The following is a 25,971-nucleotide window of genomic DNA, read 5'->3' on the forward strand; positions in this document are numbered from 1 at the left end:
AGATATTTGTTGACATTAAACTTGAAGACGACCATATTGTAGTCAGTAGAGAAACATTCGGTTTTCTACAGGTGGAAAGTTCTTTGAAAGAAACTCTGTTCATGGAAAACCTGTTTGATATTAGGTCCACAGAAGAAGTACGTGTTGGTAAAAAGATGATTGATGGAAGCAAGATCATCATCATATCATATAAATCCAAAGATTCTATTTCTGGCATTGGTTTCCCTGATAATATTCTAGTCAGAATTCTTGAAAGACATCTGGTATTTGTAGGAGGTGAAATATAGTAGATATAATCCATTGATGTATAGATGTCCATCTGGAATCTCATCTGGCAACCAACATTTGAAAGAATTATTTTTGGCTGCCACCTGTGCTACAAGCCATGCAGAGAAGCAGCAGGGGGTCTGAAAAGCCACTTACACAATCAGAGATAACAGTGGAGAAACGTTATGAGACAGCAAGCATTGGTTTCCCCGATAATTTTCTTTTTTAATGACTAACCCGTTTCCTTAAACCTACTAATGAAAATAATCAATAAAGCTGTTTTGAAACGTTAGAAACGTTGCATGTTTGCCATCGTGTCGGGAATCACCAAAATGTAGAAAAAAAAAAAGACAAGAAGTCTCATTCTAATAAAATGACAATATGGTTGTCTACATTTTGAGGAGTCATAACAAGATGGCGAACATGCAACGTTTGTCAACATCTTATTCTGCGGTTCTGTCTCCTCCCAGGATTCACCTTCTCACCATTTGAGAATGGGTTAATATATTGCTAATTGCATGATGAGGCTCTCCAGACATATTTTGCAAACCAGAGTGCTCTTCCTTTAAGGCACTGATTTTTTCAAATCTTACTTTTCCAACCTTGTGTCACGTCTTCCTGCCGTGGGAGAGAGATAACTATCACATCTAGTTATGCTTTGTTCAACATGTCTTTATCATCGCAGGTAGTTACAACATGGAACTGATGTTTTCTATTGGGGTTCTTGTCAGAGAAATAATTTTAATTCGATTATTTAACATCATTTTTTTTTTTTTTATCATTTCAGGGTTTTGATACGTCTGATGGTGGGATCAAGTTGCTGTCCAATGTAATTTCCGAATCCTTAGACATTGAATGTGCCGTTTTGATGGGAGCAAATTTGGCCCATGAAGTTGCTTCAGAAGCTTTTTGTGAATCTACCATTGGTAGGTTGGAATTGGTTTTTAACTTATTGTTGTGGTATTAAACCTACTGCGGTAAACAATGGACTCTTCCGATAAGCATATAATAGTTTGGCTGTAATAATCAAGTAGAAGCGTTACTTTAAAAAAAAAAAAAAAAAAATTTGTGGTATTGCTCCAGATGAAGCATAAAACTACTTGATGTTGGGAGTTTGGAGCAAAAAAAACAAAAAAACTTCAATGTAAAACCAACTATCCAATGATAAGTATTAAATGGAAAAGATTCTGACCCAGAAAACAGCAATTTTCCCCTCTTTGCCAGAAACATTGCTGATGGCATGCGAAGAGTAAAGGACAAAATAAAGCTGCCGAAAGTAAACCCAAGGTCCACATTATACTCCCCTTCATCTTAATTGGGTCATTACTCTAGCATTTTTGATCTTCATGATTACCATCAAGAGTAGATTTTGTTCATTTGATTTTATATATATATATATATATATATATATATATATATATATATATAGTCTCTGAAGTTTTTAACCTTTAAAACTATACAAAAAAATATTTTTTTATAATTCGTTAGAAAACCATCTAGTCAGTAAGTCATTTAATCACCTGCAATCACTGCATCAACTCGCTCTCAAATTTACTATAATACCAATAATTTATTTTTTAAGGGATCATCAGTTGTTTACCATGAAACACTGTTTCGGGGATTTAAAAACAAAACAGTATATTACATCATTGCTCCCCAGCAGTGTTGATATATATATATATATATATATATATATATATATATATATATATATAAGAACAAGTAGTTAATAAAACATGTTAAAAAACACTCTGAAAAAAAGAGTTAAAAACATTTAAATTTTAAAAAGGAAGCACAAAATAAGTGGATAGTCCTTAATCTGCGGAGTTTTGAAGAATTACTTTCCTTCTCATCAGAGGGTAGGATTTACCTTCTGATGAGAAGGAAAGTATTTCTTCAAAACTCTGCGGATTAAGGACTATCCACTTATTTTGTGCTTCCTTTTTAAAATTTAAATGTTTTTAACTCTTTTTTTCAAAGTGTTTTTTAACATGTTTTATTAACTACTTGTTCTTATTATAAGCTCTATCTCCTATTTGGTTTTATCGAGCTTTTACATCTGGTTGAGATTACTTTATAAATATTAATTCTTTAATATTTATAATTTACTTTAGTTTTGCCATCTTGGATCATTTTGGTAAATTTAATTGTAATTCTTATATATATATATACTAGCTGGCAATGTGCCATTGTTTGGTCATACAATACGCTTAAACATGATATTTTAATTTATGTAGATTGTGTATGTGTGGGAGTTGAAAACTCTCGCCCTTTAACTCAGGAGAGCGACCTAGCTACGTCACTTCCTGTTTCTCATATTTCACCCTCTTTTCCGCTGAACGCTCGACCAGTCAAGATGTGACAAACACCGTTCCGGTGGAGCGATGAGCCACCACCGCATCCTGACTAGCCAGTCAACCGCAAGTAACGTTACTCATCCTTCAATGAACTCTGATTCTTTCTATCACTCTTTCCTGTATATATTTATGGAAGTAAATTGCATTTGTTTCGTTGATATATAGCGGTATATTTTCATCTTTATTATGCGACCTTTTGTCTTTTCAATTCCTCTACTATTAAATGCATCACTTCACCATTATCTACATGGGGACGGGATCGTCTAACACACTGCAGACGTCCTGTCCCCAACACATGTATTATTATAGAATCAATAAGTGTAATAATTTGCCTGGTAGACTATTTGCTACTAATTTGAAAAAGAAATAAAATGATAATAACGATAATGTCATTCATAAAATTCCTTCTGTGTTTATTTACAATATTACGTCAGCTGATATTTGGGCTTGACAATGAATGCCCTGGAAAAGTCACTTCTGATTAATGTTTAGTTTTAAAATATGCAAACGAAGATATGATTTGTGGCGATTTTAAATGGGACCTCTTCTTTTATCGTAAATTGAACTCATTAATAAGGAAAATTAAAATAAAATGGTGGCGTATACCCGGGTTTGAACAGAGAATCATTCGATTAGTGGTCGAATGATATACCGCTAAGCTATATCTCTAGATGGCAATAAATCTGTTTTTTTTTTTTAAAAGAAATGATTTGCTGCAATTTTATTATCTTCCTTGACCGGTATAATGTAAAATATTCCCCTGTAAAAATTCTTTTTTATCTAGAAGAGAGGAAATCTATTTTTCAGATCAGATTTTTTCGATGAGTTTTTGTACAAAACATATCTAAGAACACTCTCAGACATATAAATTAGCATGTGCGAAATTTGCAAAATATAGGCTCAGCCATTTCAGAACATATAAGGAAAAAAACCCACACACACACACACACACACACACACACACAAAGTGACTTTTATATAATAGTAGAAATATATGCTGATATATTATAAGTATTTCACAATTAAAGATAATAAATAAATATATAAAATAAAAAAATAACATAAGTAAATAAATAATACAACTAAACAAAATTTATAAAAAAAAAATGAATATATGTGCATATAAAATCAATCGAACAAAGCCCCTTCTAAAATACCTACTCTTGATGAAGATCGAAAGCGCTAGAGTAATGGTCGAAACAAAGACACTCGGACTCACAACATTATATAATCTACGAACTGAAATCAGAAAAAAATTGCTTGCCATGTTGAGAACATAACCCCCAAAAATTACAAAAAAAAAAACAAAAACTAAACAAATTCACTGCTTTTCAACCAAACCTGCTTAAATAACGGTTTTCTGCCTAATCAATTTAATGGAATTATAACTAAGGCAATCAGTTCGCGTCTATGCAAGGTTCACAACTTCTGCTCATGTGAACATTCTAGATTACTTAATGTATTCGCTCAAATTCAGTGTTTAATAGTTCTTAATTCCCTTCGTTCATATGGCAATTGTTTGGTGGCTCTGAGGTAGAAGCTTGGCAAATGGAATTGTTATCCTACACTGATGACCGCATAAGCATGAAACACTAGTGTCTTTAGATAAAAAAAAAATCAATAATTATATATATATATATATATATATATATATATATATATTAGCCCAGTATTGAATAAGGATCAATGAATGTTTCATACTTCGATTACCTAGCATTATCATCAAAATCCGTGAACTAGCCTATTTTCAATCAAATCGATTAATTGCCTACTCTAGTTGAAGACTCATTGTGGTGCACTGAGAAGAAGCTTCACATGCCCCCTTCCCCCCTGCAATGACTTAGTCAATAATATACTGTATTCTACATTGCACTGTAAAGAACCTACTGTTGATTTTATAGAATTATTCTTATATAATAGCTTGAAATAAACTCTAAAATGCAAAAGTCAAGTATCATGGGTCAATTAAAATATTTAAAAAAAAAAAAACTAGGTGTTTATAATGATTGTTTAATTAGTTTAGGAGTGAATCCTATACATATAAATATATGTACATATACACACACACAGCTTTATATAAATAGATATATATTCAATACACACAAATGTATGAACATATACACATACACAAATTTATATAAATAGATAAATAGACTACAATATGATCGTCTTCAAGTCCAATGTAAACAAGTTCTTGATGACCCATTCCCCTTAAGTAATCCAATTTACCAAATTTCCACTACTAACGATTACTACAATATTTTCCATTGACTACTGTACACTCTTTAACCTTTATCCTCGAGTGGCCTCTGGACCTTGATAAGTGGTGATTCTTATGTAAAAAAAAATAATCATAAATAGATATATAGACACACACACACACAACTTTATATAAATAGATATATAATCAATACACACAAATATATGAACATATACACATACAAAAATTTATATGAATATATATATATATATATATATTTAATACAGATATGTTTGCAATTCATATTATTGGCATGGTCTAAATTTTATGACATGAAAATTGAATTTCTTTGCTTTTTTATTGTTCAGGTGCAGCAAATAAGGAAACGGGAAACGTCTTGAAAAGTCTTTTTGACGCTGATTATTTTCGTTGCTCTGTCGTCACCGATGCTCATACTGTTGAGGCCTGTGGTGCTCTGAAAGTAAGAATTTTTAATTTTTTTTATTATTTTAATTTTTCGTTTTCTTTTCTCATGTTGAGGTTAGATATTTCATACATGAATTTTTTTTCTGTCTGTTGCCATTTTGCTTGTGTCGCCTGCCAGGATCAGGTTATTATCAACTGATCCCTTCTCTGTTTTAAGTCACCTACCACAAAGCTATGGGTTATTAGCGTCAAAAGAGGGACATGCTTTGGAGCATTTTAGATGACTGATGGTGAGTGATGTGGCCGTACCAACTGATACATCGTTGTAAGACATATTGTTTTCATGGATTCCTGTAGAATGAGGGGAACAATTTTCTTCATCCGATGCGCTGAGGCCATGATCATGTCATTTTGATGTTTCATCCTCAACACGTCTTGCAACTATGCAACAATGCAGAATGGGAGAAAATGAAGAAAACAAAGAAGAAAAAAAGATTTTTAAGCATGTGTTGACATGGCAGAGTTTTTTTTTTTTTTTTTTTTTTAACCACATGGCAGCACGACATGGATTTTTAAGCAAGATGCATGACTCCTTTTATTCTTTAAACTTTTAACAAAATTTTTGAACAACCATATTTTTGCTAACTTGGAAAATACAGGTCAGGCGGCTTGGTGTGGAAATGACAAGTAATAAATGCATTTTCTTTCCTTTAAAAAAAAATTATTTTCTTTGTTTCTTAGCGAGACTTTCACATTGCAATGTGTTTTGCATGCTGTCACTCTCACGTATGATAGGAATCCCTGGCTTTTGTAAAATTGTCAAGAACTGCCTAAAAACTTTGTATGTATGCTAACAGGCTGCCTAGCATTGCCCGGTCACATAAATATTATATTTTAAATCATGTAGATTTCTTATTACGGAACCAATTATCTATTGATTATTATTCAAGAGATAATGATTTCAAAAGTTTTAAAAAAAATATGACTTGGGTATCATCTGCTAGAATCGAAATCAGAATTTTTCATGCTCTGGCCTTAGTTATTATTTATCTCTCTAGTGTTGTTACCGTTTAAGCTATGAACTGATGGATATGATTGGTTAAAAATTAAGCTATAAATGTTTAATTTTAAGCAAGTGCAAAGGAAACAGCAAGCATAGTGTTTTATCCTGTAAATTGACGAAGGATTTTTTAAAAATTAAAATAAAATTTTACGATTTTTAGCCATTAAAAAGTTTTTAACAAAATCTCTGTCGTCGAATTGAATTGTCGCCCTTGAAGTTTAGCAAATTTAAAACAATATGGCCGTTCCCTATCTCCTCCTCACTTTTTCATAAAATTTGATTTCCTTAATTAAAAAAGCCCTCCTTTATCAGTTTACGTGATTTTTGGAATATGACCTTTTCATTCCGTGATGAGTCCGTCACCATAAACATATATATATATTTTTTAATCAAGTGCAATTCCAAATAAGCATCATAGAATTTTAATTAAAAATAAAAATCAGTTTTATCGTTTTTTTTTTTGTTTTTTTTTTTCAATCAGCCATTGATAAAACCAGAAATCCCATAGAGCAAGGGGAAATAAATTCAGTCCCTCATTTAATAAATAGTGGATCAGCAAAATACGAAAATCGATTTTTATATTTAATTAAACTTCATTTTTTTAAATTTTTGGTAAAGATATTTATGTTTGCATGATACGTATGTCTATCAAAGAGTTTTTGGTGCTTATCTAAAATTCAACCTAGTTAAAAAAAAAAAAAAAAGAAATACAGAAAAATTTACATCACTGAACAAAAATGCCATATTCCGATAATCATAAATTGATCAAGTAATTTTTTTAAACTAAGAAACTAAATTTTATGAAGAAACAAGGATGGTGTGTCTTTTGCTTCGGCCATTTTTAAAGTTCATCGCTGGTTATTTTCTCCTTAACAATCTTGCCAGAAATAGAGATCAGAATTCGTGTTGTAATGGCTACAATTAACAGTAAATTGTTAAAAATCATAAAAAAAGAAAATGATTTTTTATGAAAAAAAAACACTTTATCAGTTTACATGAGGTTTGGAATATGACATTTTCGTTTCTGTGACAGGTATGTACATCATACAGATGTTTCTGCATTTTTTTTTTTTTAATTAGGTTGAATTCTGTACAAGCACTGAGTTTTTTACTTGAAACCCGTTTCGCTCATGCCCAAACAACTAATTAGGCTTTTGCCTATTGTCGATGGAATAAATTTAAAAAGTTTGAGAAAAAGCGAGTGGCTTCCTATATTTTAAAATACGAAAACGTTTGCATCCAACTTTTTTAGGGATCAGAATAAATAACCCATTTTACTTAGAGTTGATTGACAATCAGGTGAATGTGTAGATATTGCTTAAACCAACGCATTTCACGTGAAAATGGTAAAACTTGCGGAGAACGCTCTGTTTTACGGTTGTAAATGGAACGGAAATTTCAATTTCGTACTGTTTTAATCTTTCTTTTTAAAATTGTGCATGCGCCCCAAAAATCGAAAGTAATTGAAAGAAAAAAAATTCAATAATCGGACTTTTTATATTTATATAAAAAAATTGTACTTTTTATATTTGTATAAAAAAAAATCGTACTTTTTATATTTATATAAAAAAATCGGGTTTGTATTACTGTACACATAGATTCGAAAAAGTTGTCAAAAAACAAATATATAACAAATAAATGTTATCAAAGGCAAGATAAGTTACTTTTCTACCAAACTGAATATATTTTTCGTGTTTTTATTCAATGTAAGATGTTTATTCAGATCGAAAAACATACAGTGTTTACTGATGTATTCGAAAATTCAAGATGGTGTCTGACTCTCTTTAACACGGTAATTTTGGGAAAAGGTGTTATAAATAAAAAACTGGATAAAATACTGTTAAAAACCCGCTCAATATATGTAACCGTGACATAGGTTGACATATATTCGGCGGGGTTTTAATAGTATTTTGTCTAGTTTTTTATTTATAACACCTTTTCCCAAACTTACCGTGGTAAAGAGAGAGTGAGGCGCCATCTTGAATTTTCAAATACATTGGTAAACACTATGTTTTTCGCGCTGAATAAACATCTTACATTGAATAAAAACACGAAAAATATATTCAGTTTGGTAGAAAAGTAACTTATCTTGCCTTTGATAACATTTATTTGTTATATATTTGTTTTTTGAAAACTTTTTCGGATCTATGTATACAGATAGCTTGTGTGTTATTTTCTGTGTCATGCTTACATCTGGGTCGTTTAATTGTTACGTGCTTCAATTTTTTGTACTAAATAATTTTACCAAGAATTCTTCAGAAGTTTTGGTTTCGGTTAAAATTGATGGCACTCCAGTAATCTATTATTTTTTATCAATAATTTTATCAAGAATTCTTCTGAAGTTTTGGTTTCGGATTCGATTATGGCTGAAGGAACTCGTTATATATATATATATATATATACATATATTTTTTTCATTAAGTTTTTATTTCAGTTTCGATTCAAGCTAATGCACCCAAGTCATATGGATATATTTTTTTTTATTTTGAAATCACAACTTTATAATATATAAAAATCGATAGAACATTAACTCTATAATATATACAAAATCTGCAAGAATTAAAATATCATATTTAAGCATACTTTACGACCGGGCTTTGCCGGGTGTTCGTGCTAGCTTAGATAAATACTTTTGCAGTTTTAACAAAAAAGCTACAATAATATCAGAACGTCTCCATTTGCACTGAACATCTACAGAATGTCAACATCAATATATTACATATGAATGAGTCCCCTGTGGAATTTCCACAGGTCCTGCTAGTTCATTATAATTTTGTTTATCTCTAACTAATTATTTGTTTAATCCTTTACCCATTCTGTTAATCTGTTTTAATCAGTCTTATTTTTTCTTAATGCTGGAGTTGTCCATTGATTGTGTGTAGGGGAAAAATACTTGTTAATTGCTTTCTGGCCTCAGGCCAGTTATGTATTTACTTATTTTATTTATTTATTTTTTTTTTGGAGAGAAAAATATTGTTAGAGGAGAATACGGAGAGAAACAAACACACACACACACACACACACACACACACACACACACAAAAAAAAAAAAAAATTAGGAGAGAGAGAAAGAGAAAATACTAAGAGAGAAGAAGGAAGAGGATAATACTGAGATAAAGTAGGGTGCGAAAGAGGAAGAATTCAGAGAAAGAAAGAGAGAATATTAAGGAGGAAGAGTGGAAAATTCTGAGAGATGGGATGGGAGAAATACTTGGAGAAGGTGAGGAGAAAACTAAAGAGAATAGAACGAGAGGAAGATAGAGAGATTATGTCACACTGCAACCTAACTAATTTTTATTTTCATGAGTCGAAGACGTAGGCATGTCCTTCGGCCTGGACAATGGAGTTTTTAGGTGGAGTACAGTGAGCGCAATGTTGGCTTCACCCTTTACACCTGGTACTTGGTCATGCCATGACATAGCAAGCTCAGTGAAAACGAGGGCACCACGTGAAGGTGTTGCCATGAGCACAATAATGTAGGAGAGGCCATGTGCAAGTGGTTTCCTGCCTGGAAAGCCAAGCAGTGACCCCGTGGCAATCACTACACCTTAGAAAGAGGGGTTATGAGGAGCATTACCAGCACCAGACCTCATCAACCTAACTAATACTACCAATAACCCTCCTTCCCTCTTCCTCCCATTTATATCAGTTATGCTTATTTTCTGGTATTGGTTGCTTCCCTTTGATGCTCTCACTGCCCTCATTTTGGTCATAATGCCACTCTTCAGTTCCGAAATAGTCCGGGAATGGTTTTGATAAAGATACATAATTCTACAGATAAAAATCAACGAAGGTCCGTTGAGTGTGAAGTCCATTCAGGATCATTCTCCCTACTGGTAAAATGATCTGCAAAGTGTCCCACTATATCATTGAATGCCAATGAAACAAAGACTGTTGGACTTTCGTAAGTGAGTCTTGGTGGACAAGTCAGCATAAGATTAAGTTAACTCGTAACAAATATGGTTGGATTGTCGAATGAATTGTGAATTTTATTAACGGTTCCATCAGTGGCATATTATTTATGGGGATGGTTTGCAATCCGACCATATTTGGTAGAAATAAATTTCAGTTCATGCCTCACTTGTCCACTAAGTTATGAATGTCTGACAGTCTTTGTTTTATATGTTGATATGCTGAAACACTTTAGTGATCGTTTCATCAGTTGGAGGTGTGAATGCATAGTTTTCATCCTCTTTAGACCTTAACTTTCCAGATTTTTATCTGTGGAGTCATTTCAAAGATGATGTTTATGAAAACAATCCTGAGACTATTCCTGAACTGAAGTGGACTATCACAGCTAAAATCAGGACATTGCCAAGAGCGAGATGTGTGTCAGGATTCTTGACAATTTTGCATATTGTAATCAGGTGTGTTTATTTTTGAATGTCAGTAAAACAAAGTCTTACATTGTACATTAATGACTGAAAGTTGGTGGACAAGTCAGGCATATACTGAAGTTTATTTATACCAAATATGATTGGATTTCTGAAAGAATTGTAAATTTCATTAATGATTACATGGTATTTTTTAGAGGGAAAACTTTGTGCCATTTTGGGGCGAATAATTTGGTAAAATATGATTTTTATTAAGAATTCCATAGATGGCATTTTTTTGTGGGGGTGGGTAGGTCACTCTGTATTACGAAGATTCTTCTATATGTAAGTTTATAATTTATAGTTATAAAATATTAAATTTTTGCAACTTTAATATTTTTTTAAACAGATTGATCAAATTTGCATGATAATATGTATATCAAATAGTGAACTTAGTCACTATAATATTGAATTATTTCTGGTTGCATTAGTTTTCAAAGCCATGACAAAATAGTAGAATGTTATTGCAATATCTATGAATATGGAAATCTTACAAATGATGGATTGCATGTTTTATTTTGTGATAGCTGCAAGAATTGAATGCCATACGATTATAATCAGGTGTGCTTACCATTTAACAATGATAAAACGAAAACTGTTGGACATTCACAATTGAAATATGGTGGTCAAGTCAGGCATATAGTAAAGTTGTACCAAATATGGTTGGATTGCAGAAAGGATTGTAAATTTTATCAACAATTCCATGAGTGAGACTTTTTAGGATCATCTTAGATTTCAATATTAAGTAAATAACCTACCAAAAGGTTAATATGTCATAGTCATGAATTTTCAACAGTTTTTGTTTCATTGCTGTTCAATGAGATGAGGGGCACTTTGGTGATTATCTCATCAGTAGGTGTGATCTTGAATGGGCTTCATACTCACTAGACCATTTATAGATATTTATCTGTAGTCTGGTGATTATTATTATTTTCTTTTGATAAATATTATTTCAAAGATAATATTTATCAAATTAAAAAAACACCAGACTATTTTTGAATGAAATAGGATCATCACAGCTAAAAAAATGAGATAGTACCAAAATCTTTGCACCAAATTATCTAGGTGTACTTATTATTAAACAATGATAAAAGAAAAGCTGTTGGACATTTATGTGGAACTTGGTGAACAAGTCAGTATAGGCTTAATTTTATTTGTAACAAATATGATTGGATTTTAGAAAGAATTGTGGATTTTATTAACGATTTCATCGATGGCATTTTTTACGGGTCATACTATAAAAAATGTAAACTGCCTCCAAAACTTTTGAAAAAAATAATCGAGTCGAACATAACTCATTTATTTCATTTTATCTCCTCTTAACCTTGTCTAATTTCCAGAATGTGGTTGCTGTCGGGTCCGGTATCACTGACGGCCTCAACATGGGCGACAACACAAAGGCTGCCGTACTCCGGCTCGGAATGATGGAAATGATAGACTTCATCAATATGTTCTTCAAAGGTTCGTATTTAAACTTGTATCTAATGATAGTCTTGCTCGGAACTTTCTGCTCAAGAAAGTCCTGTTAATTGTATTTTTGTAATGCCAGCAACAGAATTTAGATGAACAGAGTTTCTTTCCAAGAACTTCCCATCTGTAAGTCACATTATCATGAAACTGCTTCCCTGCAAACTACAACATGGTTATCTTCAAATACAATGTCAACAACTATTTGTCATAAACCGTTCTCATAAGTAATCAAATTTTGTTGATCATTATTTTCAATCCTCTTCTCAAATAGTGTGGGGGGGGGGGGGGTTATATATTAGCTGTATATTCATGTAGGTATATATGCATGTATATACATTTCGGTTATATTATATGCGAGTACCATCAGCTATAATTGAAACTGAAACCAAAACTTATGAAGAATTCTTGGTAAAATTATTTATGACAAGAAATGGAAGTACATAACAATTAAACGACCCGGATGTAAGTGCGACACAGAAAATAACACACGCTATCGTATTAATATATAGATAAGTGAGAATGTGTGTCTGTGAGGACACTTCTCAACCTATATACTCAACGGAGTTTTGATCTACAGACTTGAAATTTGGTATGTAGGATATTCAGATATGTGGGAAACTTTTTAATTGGGTTTTCATCCAGAAAAATGGGCTACTAAGGGGTAAAAATTGAAAAATTGGTACGTGGGGGGGGGGCCCACCAGATTTTTATTTGTTTGTCAACTGTTTCATGAGGATGCATGTGTGAATCGTACACATTATATTAAGAATAAGTAGGTTTGAAAACACTTTATAAACAGCATGTCATGTTGGTCTAATGGTTATCGTACTTGACACACTGCCTTTAGATTTTAGTTTGGATCTTAGCTTGTGTATTTTATTTTTACTTACAAGAAAAAACATAATACTTGCATGCACGCGTCTCAGTTTTTTTTTTTTTTTTTTTTTTATAAAGAATTTAGCATTAATATAGGGCAACGCCGGGTTCATCAACTTGTATATATATATATATATATATATATACTAGCAGTTCAGCCCAGCTTTGCTTGGGCCCTATGTACTGTTCATAACTTTATGTACACACACACATATATATATATATATATATAAGTTTGACTCATGTTCTACATCTAAAATTTCAGGTGTTTAGACCCAAAATTGGAAAGGAGTTTGATATAGTCTGTAAAGGTTGTATCTTTCAACTTTGACCCCTTGGCAGCCCCCAAATTTTTTAAAAAGCTGGCTGCATGTCTGAATATCTTTTATGTAAAATTACAAATATTTAGACCCAAAATTGGCTGAATAGTTTGCTAGAGATCGCAAATTTAAAATCTTTTATACTTTGACCCCTTGGCAGCCAAATTTTCAGCCAAAAACTGATTAAGAAGTTTGCCCTATGTTTGAATACACTTTATGTAAAATTTCAAATGTTTAGACCAAAAATTGGCTGAGTAATTTGGTAGAGACCTCAAAGGTAAAATTTTTTTTTTAACTTTGACCCCTTAACATTTATTGTTTTGGGTTCAAATCAAGTTAAAAAGTTTGATCCATGTCTAAGTAACCTACATCTAATATTTCAAGTGTTTAGACCAAGAATTGACAGAAGTTTGGTAGAGTTTTCAAAAGTTAAATCGTTGAACTTTGACCCCTTGACAGCTAAATTTCTGGCCAAAAATCAATTTAAAAGATTTTCCCAAATCTCAATACCCATTATGTCAAATCTCGAGTCTGGAGACTGAAAATTGACAGAGTAGTTTGGTAGGGAAATGTACACACACAGACAATTTCACTTTTATAAATATGTAGATAAATAATATTATCTATCTATCTATATATATATATATATATATATATATATATATATATATATATATATATATGAGAACAAGAAATTTGAATTGCTGGCTACTCATTAAAGCAAATGGCCAAATTGATATTTCTTTTTCATCCCATTTCTTTGTTTTTATTATTTAGGGGCCAAATTGAGGACGTTTTTTGAAAGCAGTGGCCTTGCAGATCTTGTGACCACATGTCATGGAGGCAGGAACAGAAAACTTGGTGAAGCCCTTGTGAAAACAAAAAAGGTAAGTCTATTTATTCAAACTATGTACAAGGGGAATATTACAACACAAACTTTAAACCCATGATTAGGGCTTCAGACATTTATATGCTAATGTGGCAAGCTTGGGTCAGAGAAATGAGCCAGGCCCCACTAAGCCTGTAATGCTTTGGACGTGATTAATGAAAAAAAAAAAAATGAAATAAAAAAGAAGAAAAACATGTTAGAAGTAAAAAAAAAAAAAAAAAAAAAAAAAAGAAAGGGCAGAAATACATAAGGAAAGAATGAGGCTGTCAATGAAAAATAGAGAGAAAATAAGAGACAGAAAAAAAAAGAAAAAAAAAGGTTTTCGGCATATCTTGATTAACAATCCTATTTCAACTACCTTTTGTGTACCTTGGTGAACAACTTTATATACATTTGTTCTGTTTATAAACTTATTTAATCTTTTTTTGTTATATTTTTTCTTTTTTTTATTATATTTTTCCTTTTATGTACATATATATTTTCCTCTTATTTTTAACTTCCTGGCACTTAAAGTTGTTTATAGTTGCTTTTGTTTTTGCTCCCCCCTGTCCACATATTAGACATGAGATGGCCTTTCCATGTTGGTTAATCTATCTTTATTTCCACTGTTCTTTTTTTTTTGTTATTGTTTACTATAATCTTTTGTTTGGTTTATTTCTGTTCTTTTTGATCCATCAGCAATATGGAGAGGGGGGGGGAGCATGCTATATAGGCAATAGTATGCCGTTCATATCAAACCACTCAGGCTAGCACCCAAAAAAGATGCATCACCCATGATTAACAGAGGCCTACAGCGACTAACACTTCAATTTACTTAAACAGACTTTTGCTTTGATTATTTCCTCCTCTTACTTGCAGACGGTACCTGAACTTGAAAAAGAAATCTTAAATGGACAGAGTTTTCAAGGCCCACCCACAGCGAAAGAGGTTTATGCGATTCTTAAAGAAAAAGATATGTTAGATCAGTAAGTTTATTTCGTATACAATCGACAATTTTTGTAATTATGTGTTACACTAAAGCAACAGAAATTTGAAGATAATGCATTCGCATCCAAATTTTTATTTATTTTTTTATGTAGAATTCAACATAATTTAAAAAAGACAAAAACCAAAACACGGAAAAAAATCTTTAAGATGTCTGTACCCATCAGAGAACGAAAATGTCATATTGTAAAAATCATTTTAAAAAATCTTTTTTATGTAGAATTCAACCTCATTAACCTCCCCCCCCAAAAAAAAACACAGAAAAAAATCTTTATGATGCCTGTACCTATCAGAGAACGATATGTCATATTGCGAAAAACACTTAGTTATTGTCAATGAAATTGTTTTTCAGTTTATTCTTTACAGTGTCTCTTTCATTATTTTTTAATTTCACCTGACGAACAAATCAAAACCATTCGATATACTTTTACAACAGTTTTTGATATTTTTTTATGAAAACATTAGTTGTAGTAAAAAAAAAAAAACAAAGCTCGTATTGATAGAACCAAAAATTGATGAAGCAAACAAAGTATCTACATTGTTTATGAAATGCCAGTAGATATCTTGATCATGAAAAATTCTAACAAGACAAACAAGCAATTGAAGATGACTTATCTTCAATTAACATTAATCAAGTATTGTTTTTTTTTTTATATTAGTGATTTATTAATCATAACAAACTTGATTTTAATCTCTGTCTCTAGAGAGGTTGTTAAAGGGAGGTAACCAATGATGAATTTTAAAAATGGCAAAGCAAGATATAATAGAAGTGCTGGCAAAAATTTTCGAAAAATCACATGACACTGCTTCTTAAAATCATAATTTTTTTTAGTTTTAGATTTAAATTTTGATTGTGCTTGAAAAATAAAATACCAAAGTTAATCTTCAAAAGGAAAAAAAAAAAAAAAGAAATTAATGTGACAAATGTTGAACAAACAAAAATGTATTCAAATTTCAAGTCTGAATGAATCATTTTTAAAAAATCTCTGGAAAAATAATTATCAGTTTTCTGAGACTATTTCGACAGTAATTAGTAAATTAAACTCTTAATATACCATATTAAAGAAAACGCATATACTTTTCTTTTACTAAAAATTGTATAATTATTCTCTCAAAAGTGATTTATGACATAAATAAACATATAATTCAAGTCTAAACACAATTCCTGCTAATTTTCACAAAAGTATGGATCATAATAAGTGTATTAATTTTATTTAATTAATTTAATTTTGTTGTGATAACACAGGAAATTCTTATTTAATTAGAATATTTTAAAATCTACACAAGTAAGAATTTATCTATTTTTCTTTAAAAAAATGTTTCATATTTAACTTGGCATAAGTTTTTTTTTATTTAATGATAATCTAAAATTATTGAGTTTGTGAAATGTTGATCAAAAAGTCAATTGCATTGCTCGATTTATTCTGAAATTATATTATCCATTAAAAAATATGCTAAAACAATTATTTGTTATTGATTAAATAGAATTCAAATTTGAAAGAAAATTATTTATTAATGAAAGTTATAAACTTATAAATATATAAGTTTATAACTTTTATAGCCATTCTGTCCACCCATATTTCTTCAAATTAATCGTTAATAGAAATTATCCCATTTTCTAAAATATTTTTTTTCTTTGATTGTTTCTATTTTTTCGATTTTCAAAAAAAATTTCTTCCGCTAATGTTTACACGTTCATGTGTACAAAGGAAATATTACGACATCATATTTTAAATTTTCCCAGAAACTATTATCAAAATCACATGAAATATTTTTTGCAATAATTTTTTTTGGGAGAAAATAATGTTTAATTCAATGATAATATCAATAGTTTGTAAAATTATTATTTTTTTTTACAATTTATATTGATTTCATTAACACAGACTTTAGGGTATTTCATAAATTCATGTGTTTTTTTTATTATTTTTTAAAAACTTTTCACTAAGATTTAAAAGAAAATATTCAGTTCATTATATTCTGTGATTGTTACTGAAAATTTTATAAAAATTAGCAGCTTTCCTGTACTTTGACCCCCCCCTCATCCCTTCACATATCTAGAGGCAATCTTTGATTCCTCATAAAATTTGATTTTTTTAATTCAAATAAAACCACTTTATCAATTTAGATGATTTTTGGAAGATGGCATTTTTTGTTCTGTGATGGATATGTACATCATAACGATTTTCCTGTATTTGTTTTTTTTTTTTTTTATTAATTAGGTTGAATTCTAGATAAGTACCAAAAATTGTTCTGAAAACCTAAAATTCAGAAATGGGCGCTTATGTCAACGGATCATTAAATCTAAGGGAGATAACCAGTATAGACATAACAAAGATAAGCATATTTTGCAAGATATAATTTGGGAACAATGAAACAATCAGTAGAACAATGAAAGATTGTTAAATGAAAAAAAAAAGTTTTCTATTTTCGTTGTTTTGTGTGCGTTAATTATTATGTGCCCCAAATTATACCTTGCAAAATGAAACTACAGAATAGTAAAAAAAAATTAAATTAAACTTTAATCATTGACAGTTTAAATACTTCAAAATCTCCTTCAAAAAAGTTTTAATCATCCTGACGTTGACTGATTACCTAAAATAAAGAAAAACAAATTTATTGTTTTTTAATTTTTTTATTTTCGTTTAAAAAAAATTAAAATGATGGTTTAAATACTTCAAAATCTTCTTAAAAAAAGTTTTATTTTCGTTAATTAACAAGTTTATTTAATTTTTGCTTTTGATTAAGTACCATCGTTTCAAACAAGTTTATTTAATTTTTTGTTGTGGATTAATTAACATCGGAACATTTTAACAATTTACTTTTGTTTTGTGTACGTTATGTATGTGCAAAATGAAGGTATGTTATGTACGTGCAAAATGAAAGTACGTTATGTACGTGCAAAATGAAAGTACGTTATGTACGTGCAAAATGAAAGTACGTTATGTACGTGTAAAATGAAAGTACGTTATGTACGTGCAAAATGAAAGTACGTTATGTACGTGCAAAATGAAAGTACGTTATGTACGTGTAAAATGAAAGTACGTTATGTACGTGCAAAATGAAAGTACGTTATGTATGTGCAAAATGAAAGTACGTTATGTACGTGTAAAATGAAAGTACGTTATGTACGTGCAAAATGAAAGTACGTTATGTATGTGCAAAATGAAAGTACGTTATGTACGTGTAAAATGAAAGTACGTTATGTACGTGCAAAATGAATGCCAATGCTCAAAATGTATAAACATTTTGACCCCCCTCACTTTACTTTAAAAAATCACCAAAAATCAGGAAATTAACCAATTTTAATGAAATTTTCAGTATTTATCAAATAATAATCGCGGAATATAATGAACTAATTATTTTTATTTAAATCTTAGTGGAAATGTATTATTTTGTTTAAACAAAAAATACCTTTACTAAAGTTATGGTTTTTAGTAGCAAATAAAAAACGCAAGAATTTATTTTTGCTTTTTTTTATATAAATAAAGCATCGTAATTTGTAAAAAAAAAAAAAAAAAAAAAAAATTTTTACAGGAACATTAAAAAAAAAGCCCCTAAAGTCTGTATTAATGAATTCGATATAACTCGAAGAAAAATAAATTTCTCAAACTACCGATATTACCATTGAATTAAGTATTGTTTATTTTATATTTTCACACAAAAAATTATAATAGCAAAAATATTTCTACTTTTTTGTTTAAATTAGATTTTACATAATTTTTATATGCAAGATTTTAATAATTTCCTTGTTCGCAAATATGTGAAACTTTCAGCATAACATGATTTTTATATAATCTCGAACAATAAATTTAAAAAAAAAAAATTTAAAAACAGGAACATAAAAAAAAATAATTAAATTAAAAAAATGATAAAAATTGATACAAACGTTCAGAATAGGAATGTATGGATGCACGTTTGGGGGGGAAAAAAATCTGACACCCCTACCTCCTTTTACTATCATGACTTCATTTTGAAACAGCGTTTCAATTGGCTGAAATTTTGGGCCTCCTTATAATTTTGTTTACATTTTTTTAATTTGTTGCGTTTTTGGTGAACGGTAAATTACCTGCTTGTTGAGGGCTAATTAAGTTTTTTTGCACAAACAAGGTGTTTTTTTTTCTATTTAATTTAATATCTTAGGACTTTACTAATTATCTTTGAAATAGACCCAGAAAACTAATATTTATCTTTTAAAGGATTTTTACAATGAATTTATTTAACTTCAAAATTTAGCTGCATTGATTAGCTCGCTGTGAAAACATTTTTCATAACTTTTTTTTCACATATACAAATATTTTTTTCCTTTAGGAAATTAAGTTTATTAATTAATAAGTTTATTTTGTTACTTAACATTGTTATATTTTAAGTTCGTAGATTAACTTCGCTAACTTGTTTCCTTTTCATAAACTGCTTCAGCAATTTCCGGAACTCGGCTACAGTAACCGTGTAATCATTTTTTTTTTTTTTTTTTCATTTAACATTCTTTCATTGTTCTGCTGATTGTTTCAACGTCCCAAATTATATCTTGCAAAATATGCTTATTTTGCTATGTTTATGCTGGTTATCTCCCTTAGATTTAATGAGCGTTGACATAAGCGGCCATTAAAAAAAAATTCTTATGTCTAGCAATCATTGTTATTTTTAAATTTTGCTTTAAATGGAAAAAGGTGGAAATAAGTTATTACTAAATACGAACATAAAATCGGATTGAGTTATCCCCCTTGCTTTGTCAGCAATAAGTAACGTGAAGTGAAGAAGCCTGGAAGAATTGCCGTTGGAGAAAAAATAATTCTGTCTGCAGAGGAAAAATATTTATCTTTTTCTTTTTTTCTACACATCTTGACTTATAGATTTCGGATTTTATCGAATTGCTAGTCAAAAATGTGTTGCAACATTACAAATCAATGACTTAAAAATCCGAAATGGCAATTCCTTTTAAATCGATAGACAGGCACAGCTCGTTGTCAGATGGGAACAGAGTTACGCCCCTTGTTATGTAAAACTTCTCAACTTTTCAGAATGGGAGATACGTCCAAGATAGTTGCCCCACCACACACATCTACTATTATATAAAAGGAACTTTGTGTATGTGTGTGTAAGTTCATTCCCTATGAATTCCTAAACGGCTGAGCCAATTTTTTGAAATTTTCACACAAATGTACTTTATGTATCTGGCAGATAGGTTTTGTATCGGAATGTCTTCGATAAGTATCGATAATCAAGAATCGAAAAAAGAATGAACAAGCGATTTTGACCAAAGTTAACAACTTAAACAGCCTAACATCACAAGTGCATTCAAGAAGTTTTATTACTGCACAATCAGAAAGGTCCAGCATATAAAATCAACAGTAGGCTCTTTGATATGACAGGGGCATGTTCGAAATGAATGTTTCAGTTTAGTGTGCAGTCGAACCATGATACTTGATTTTTAATATTAATTTAAGCTCTTATGTAAAAAATAATTTTATAAAATCAACAGTAGGTTCTCTACAGTGCAACATCCAGAACCGCTAGACTTTGGAATTCCATTCCAGGTCCCTGCTTCCCCAACAGTACTGACGTGCAGAAGTTCAAGTGTAACGTGAACAACATCTTGCTGCCCAAATCCCTACATAGTACCCCAGTAGTTGTTGCCCCTGATAGTAGCCCCCTACACCAAAGTGGCAATTTGCCTTGTTTGCAACTTTTGATTAAAATAAATGTGTGGGAGTGTGAAATATTCGTTGATCATCATTCAATCTTGGGCAACGTCGAGTTACCCTACTAGTATATATATGATGATTGCAACGTCTTGTCAGACGAGTGCCACTCCCTCAGACATTTAAAATCCATGAGCCCAAATGCCTGAGGGAATATCTATACAAATATGATGTTACAGAGTCTTAGCTTTGTACGACAGCTAAGTCTCTCTCTCAGTTCAAAATGTTGAGATCCAGCAACAAGCAAGAGCAAGATAGCCAGCAACAAATTAAACTGCAGACCAGCTTAATGCGGGTAATGGTCTTCCGCTTTATGGTTTTTAAATCAGAGATTTGCTTCTCCTAGAAAGGTTGCCTTCACCACGGCTTACGGGAGCCCTCTCCACCCCAATACACATATACACACACACAAATATACACGTAGTATATAGTAGACCAAGTTAAGACTGTATTTGTAGGATAAAAATCTAGAGAATATCCACTGGGTTTATATGGTAGTGTTCTGTAATAAATAGAGCTATTTATATTCATATCTTTTTATACTAACATATACAAACTTTGCAACACTGACATGACGATGTTTCAATCTATAGTGATTAATGACTAAGATCTCATCAGGCGAAAAGTCTGTTTTTCCCTTTAGGGGGGGGGGTCACATTGATAAGTAATTTTGGAAATAGGATCATGCCAGTATTTATGTCCTTACATTTTAATATTTAAATATTTGTACGTATGTATAGTGTGTATATATGTGTGTATAGTTATGCACCTTTATTGAAATTAATATGGCTCTACTTTCATTACAGGAATTGAAAAGCGGTTAATGTCATAAAAAAATTTGTAGACAATGTTTTAGGAAATTTAGTAAAAATGATTGCAGTAATGTTTGTGGTAGGTTTACAATATACAGCATCATAGTGTTACCGGTTCTCTGTAGAAAGATATGGAATGTTTAGTACATGGAATAGTGGAAAAGCATGGTGACAGACTATTAGAAATAAGAAACACATCTTTAAAGATATTTTGGTCGATTTAGTGACAACAATACTCCATGCATGAGTTAATGGTGGCTTTGTAAAAATATGATTATTGGACATTGAAAAAGTTTCTTATAATTTTGACCCCATTCAACTACACTTTCTAAGGATTCATCCATTATCTTGGATATATGTGTGTTTGGTTTGCCTACATGTAGCTTTGACATTTTACTGCAGTTTCATGGCATTTCAGGTGATCCTTGAAGAAAGAAATTGAATTATTTTGATCTTTTTTCATGGTGCTTTGTAGAAGTGTTTAGTATATGGAATATTGGATAAGCATGATGACAGACTATTAGTGTTGGATATAGAGATGTGGCGACGCACATTTGAAAGCAGACATATGCACACATGCACATTCCAGATGGAGTTGATCTACATTTTTCTGTCCCATAACAATTGAAATTGTGATTAAATGAAAACAAAGAACTGTTTACATTCTAAGGTGAGAAGGTATGAATTGCGCAATGCAAAATAGAAAAGAAGAATATACTATCTTGATGTTTACAATTCCAGGAACGTCAATTTGTGAATATATAAGAGAAAAATACTGACAGTGGCAAGTGTGATTGACAACTTGACACCTTTCTGTTGGTGAGCCACACACTAACCAACTCCTACATTAAATGTCTCGCTTTGTCAATGAACAAGAAGCTTAATTGTAAATAAAATTATACTTTGATAAATTCGTCTCTGTGTTGAGTTCGAGAATAGCGACTAAAGAATTGTCAGTGTGTATATATGATTTAAGCATCCATTTTGAAGTGCAGCTAGAAAATTATATTTATATTCAACAATGCAACATTAGAAATAAGAACACAAACCCAGAACCAATATTTCGGTTGATTCAGTAACTAGTGGTTCGTACACAAGCCCAACTGTGACAACTCTACTCCAGACATGGGCTAATGGTGGCTTTGTTAAAACATGGCAATTGTTGGTTGCAAAAGTTTTTTGTAATTGTAAAAGGAAAGAATGTTTGTCTTAGTCGGATTGAATATAACTATTCGTTTTTGGTGCTATTCGACTATAGACGACAGGTCGTTTTCGAAGGATGCATCCAGTACCTTGGATATATGCATGTTCGATTTGCCTGCATGTAGCTTTAAAACTTTACTGCAGTTTCACGGTATTGCCATTAGAAAGCATAGATTGATATTGGAGAAAGGAATTTAATTATTTTCATCTTTTTCCATGTGTGAAATTTTTTCTTAGCAAAAAAAAACAATAAACAAAGAAACAAACGTCTCACTAAATAATCCAATTTTCTTTTTATTGTGTTTTTTTTTCTTCTTTTTCAGGTGTCCAATGTTTGTGGCAGTTCATCTTATATGTCAGCGTGAGATGGAGCCTAGCAAATTCATTGATTTACTTAAAAACCATCCAGAATACAAAGCCAATTAATATGCAACAACTGTGTTTTTTTTAAAGATTTCTGTTAAATATATCAAATATTATTTTAAAAATGTTAAAAACAAGCAACAAACTAAAAGATTTAACTACAACAACAAACAAAAGCCGATTTATACATTTTTTTATTTTTTTTTATCCTTTTTTAAAAGTTTTCATCTGTGAGACTCGAGATTGATTACAAGGTGTGATGAGTTGTTAGATTGATTGAAAAATTTAAATTAAAAGATTTAAATTGATTTATAAGTGATATAAATGTAACCCCGGTGTGTTGAATGTTGAACTTACAGTTTTAGAAATAATTAAAAAAAATTTTCTAATTTGGGTTTAACCTCTGACATCATGTGCATGATTTCTTTTTCACTGTAAAACAAGTCATTGCTTTTATGATATATATATATATATATATATATATATATATATAAAAGAAAGAAAATTAAAACTGTAAGTTCCACTTTACAATAAAAATTTATTGTCCAACTGAATACTCCAAAAAACAATTTACAAAGTCGTGGTTTTTGGAGTATTTAGTCGAACAATAAATTTTGATTGTAAAGTTCAACTTAGTTTTAATTTACTTTCTCTTATAATAAGCTCTACTCTCTATTGTATATTGAGCTTTTTTAATTGGTTGGGATTAAATTATCTATATAATTGAAAAAAAATCCCTAATTTGGGTTAAACCTCCTGCATCATATGCATGATTTCTTTTTCACTGTAAAAAAACAAGTCATTGCTTTTATGATATATATATACTTCAGAATTATGTAATACCATAGATTTACTGGTATGGAAATCCAGTGATTAATCAGTCTTACAAAATACTATTGGCAGTAATGTTTTATAAAGACAATCCCAGCTAAATAAAAATTGCTCAATATACCAGATAGAGCAAATAAATCATAATTTAGTAATTTAAATTTTATGATTTTATAATTTGCTAAATACATTAAAATTAAAAAAAAAAATATAGTATTTAGCAAATTAGGTATAAACCATTATAATATTTGTTAATATTTTTCCTCAGAGGAGATAGGTAGACATCGAAAACCTATAGGTTAAGTAGATATACTTATTGAAATGTATTTTTTGTTTTGCATATAATAAAAATTCTAGATTTGAAATTTAACCGTTTCATATAATAAAATTTAAATTACTAAATTATGATATATTATGAGAAAACTTTTCCCGAAGGTTTAATATATTAAAATCTATTAGCCAGTGGCAATATACATATATAAGAAAAATGAAACCAGGTAAATTGACTCAAATATTAAGCTACATGATTAACGTTTCTGCAATTAAGCTTTCATATATATTTTTTCAAAAACCAAAACAACAAGGAAAAAAAATTACATTTTTTATTTTTTTAAATGTTACAAATCGTTTCGACATCAGCTAGACAATTTAAAACTTTTATTGTTCAAAAATCTTCAAGGTTAACATCTCATCAGACTTATTGAAAGAAATGCAAAGTTAATATGTATGTGAACACGTTTTCATCCTGTTATTAATGGTACGAAGCAATGGGACCTACCATCTTGGTATCGTTAAGAACAAGATGAAAACATGTTCAGATACGTATTAATCTTGTATTTCTTTCAATAAGTCTGATGAGATGTTAACCTTGAAGATTTTTGAACAATATAAATTTAAAATTGTCTAGTTGATGTTGAAACATTTGTAACATTCGAAAAAATACAAAAAGTATGATTTAATCTTTTTTTCTTGTTTTGATTTTTGTAAATATATATATATGTATATATATATATATGTATATATATATATATATATATATATATATATATATATTTACAAAAACCAAAACAAGAAAATATCTGAACTTGGGCAAGGTAGGGATCACCCTACAGACCACAGTTACTATCCAGCTCCCATTTCCCACCTCTCGGGAGCAGGATCCCCCTTTCCCTCCCCCCTCCCTCTCTCTCCGCAATTAAGAATAGGAAATTGGATCAAATGTTTGTAACTTGTCTTCTTCCTAAGATTAAGGGTGGTGGTGTTTGATCAACACTGCTGGAGAGCCATGATGTAATATACTGTTTTGTTTTTAAATCCCCGAAACAGTGTTTCATGGTAAACAACTGATGATCCCTTGAAAAATAAAAAAAATTGGTATTATAGTAAATTCGAGAGAGTTGATGCAGTGATTGTAGGTGATTAAATGACTTACTGACTGGATGGTTTTTTAACGAATGATAAAAAGTAATTTTTTGTATAGTTTTAAAGGTTAAAAACTTCAAAGACTATATATATATATATATATATATATATATATATATATATATATGAAAATCTTTCGAGGGGTACAGAATTTAATGATGGCTACATATAGACCAATATACATAATGATTATTTAAAAAATAAAAAATGAAAATAAAGGCCAGCTAACCTGGTTTCGATCCTCGCTCAACAGAGCCAAATCGAGGACAATACGATTAAAAAAAAAAAAAATAAATAAATAAAGTCCTGAATATGGCAAGGGAAAGGAGAAAAAAAAAATTATCAAAAATAAACAGGGGAAACAAAATTACATAGAGACCAAATTAAGTCTCTATGTAATTTAAAAATTCTAGAGACTA

The 25,971-nt window shown here is 30.4% G+C and overlaps 1 protein-coding gene across 1 annotated transcript in view; it reads left to right on the forward strand.

Annotated features, from left to right (window-relative positions):
• The window catches only part of LOC145259706 (glycerol-3-phosphate dehydrogenase [NAD(+)], cytoplasmic-like), a 50,164-nt gene extending 26,455 nt beyond the window's left edge, over nucleotides 1-23,709 (forward strand). The window contains exons 4-9 of the mRNA XM_080117382.1: nucleotides 1,055-1,193; nucleotides 5,193-5,305; nucleotides 12,027-12,147; nucleotides 14,130-14,239; nucleotides 15,100-15,206; nucleotides 23,263-23,709. Coding sequence (XP_079973508.1) covers nucleotides 1,055-1,193; nucleotides 5,193-5,305; nucleotides 12,027-12,147; nucleotides 14,130-14,239; nucleotides 15,100-15,206; nucleotides 23,263-23,365 — 693 coding nt within the window. The 3' untranslated portion in view covers nucleotides 23,366-23,709. The remainder of the gene's footprint in view (nucleotides 1-1,054; nucleotides 1,194-5,192; nucleotides 5,306-12,026; nucleotides 12,148-14,129; nucleotides 14,240-15,099; nucleotides 15,207-23,262) is intronic.
• The last annotated feature ends 2,262 nt before the right edge of the window (nucleotides 23,710-25,971 follow it).

This window comes from Euprymna scolopes, chromosome 35 (assembly GCF_053919585.1).
Source record: "Euprymna scolopes isolate OS-2025 chromosome 35, ASM5391958v1, whole genome shotgun sequence".
Classification (NCBI taxonomy): domain Eukaryota; kingdom Metazoa; phylum Mollusca; class Cephalopoda; order Sepiida; family Sepiolidae; genus Euprymna; species Euprymna scolopes.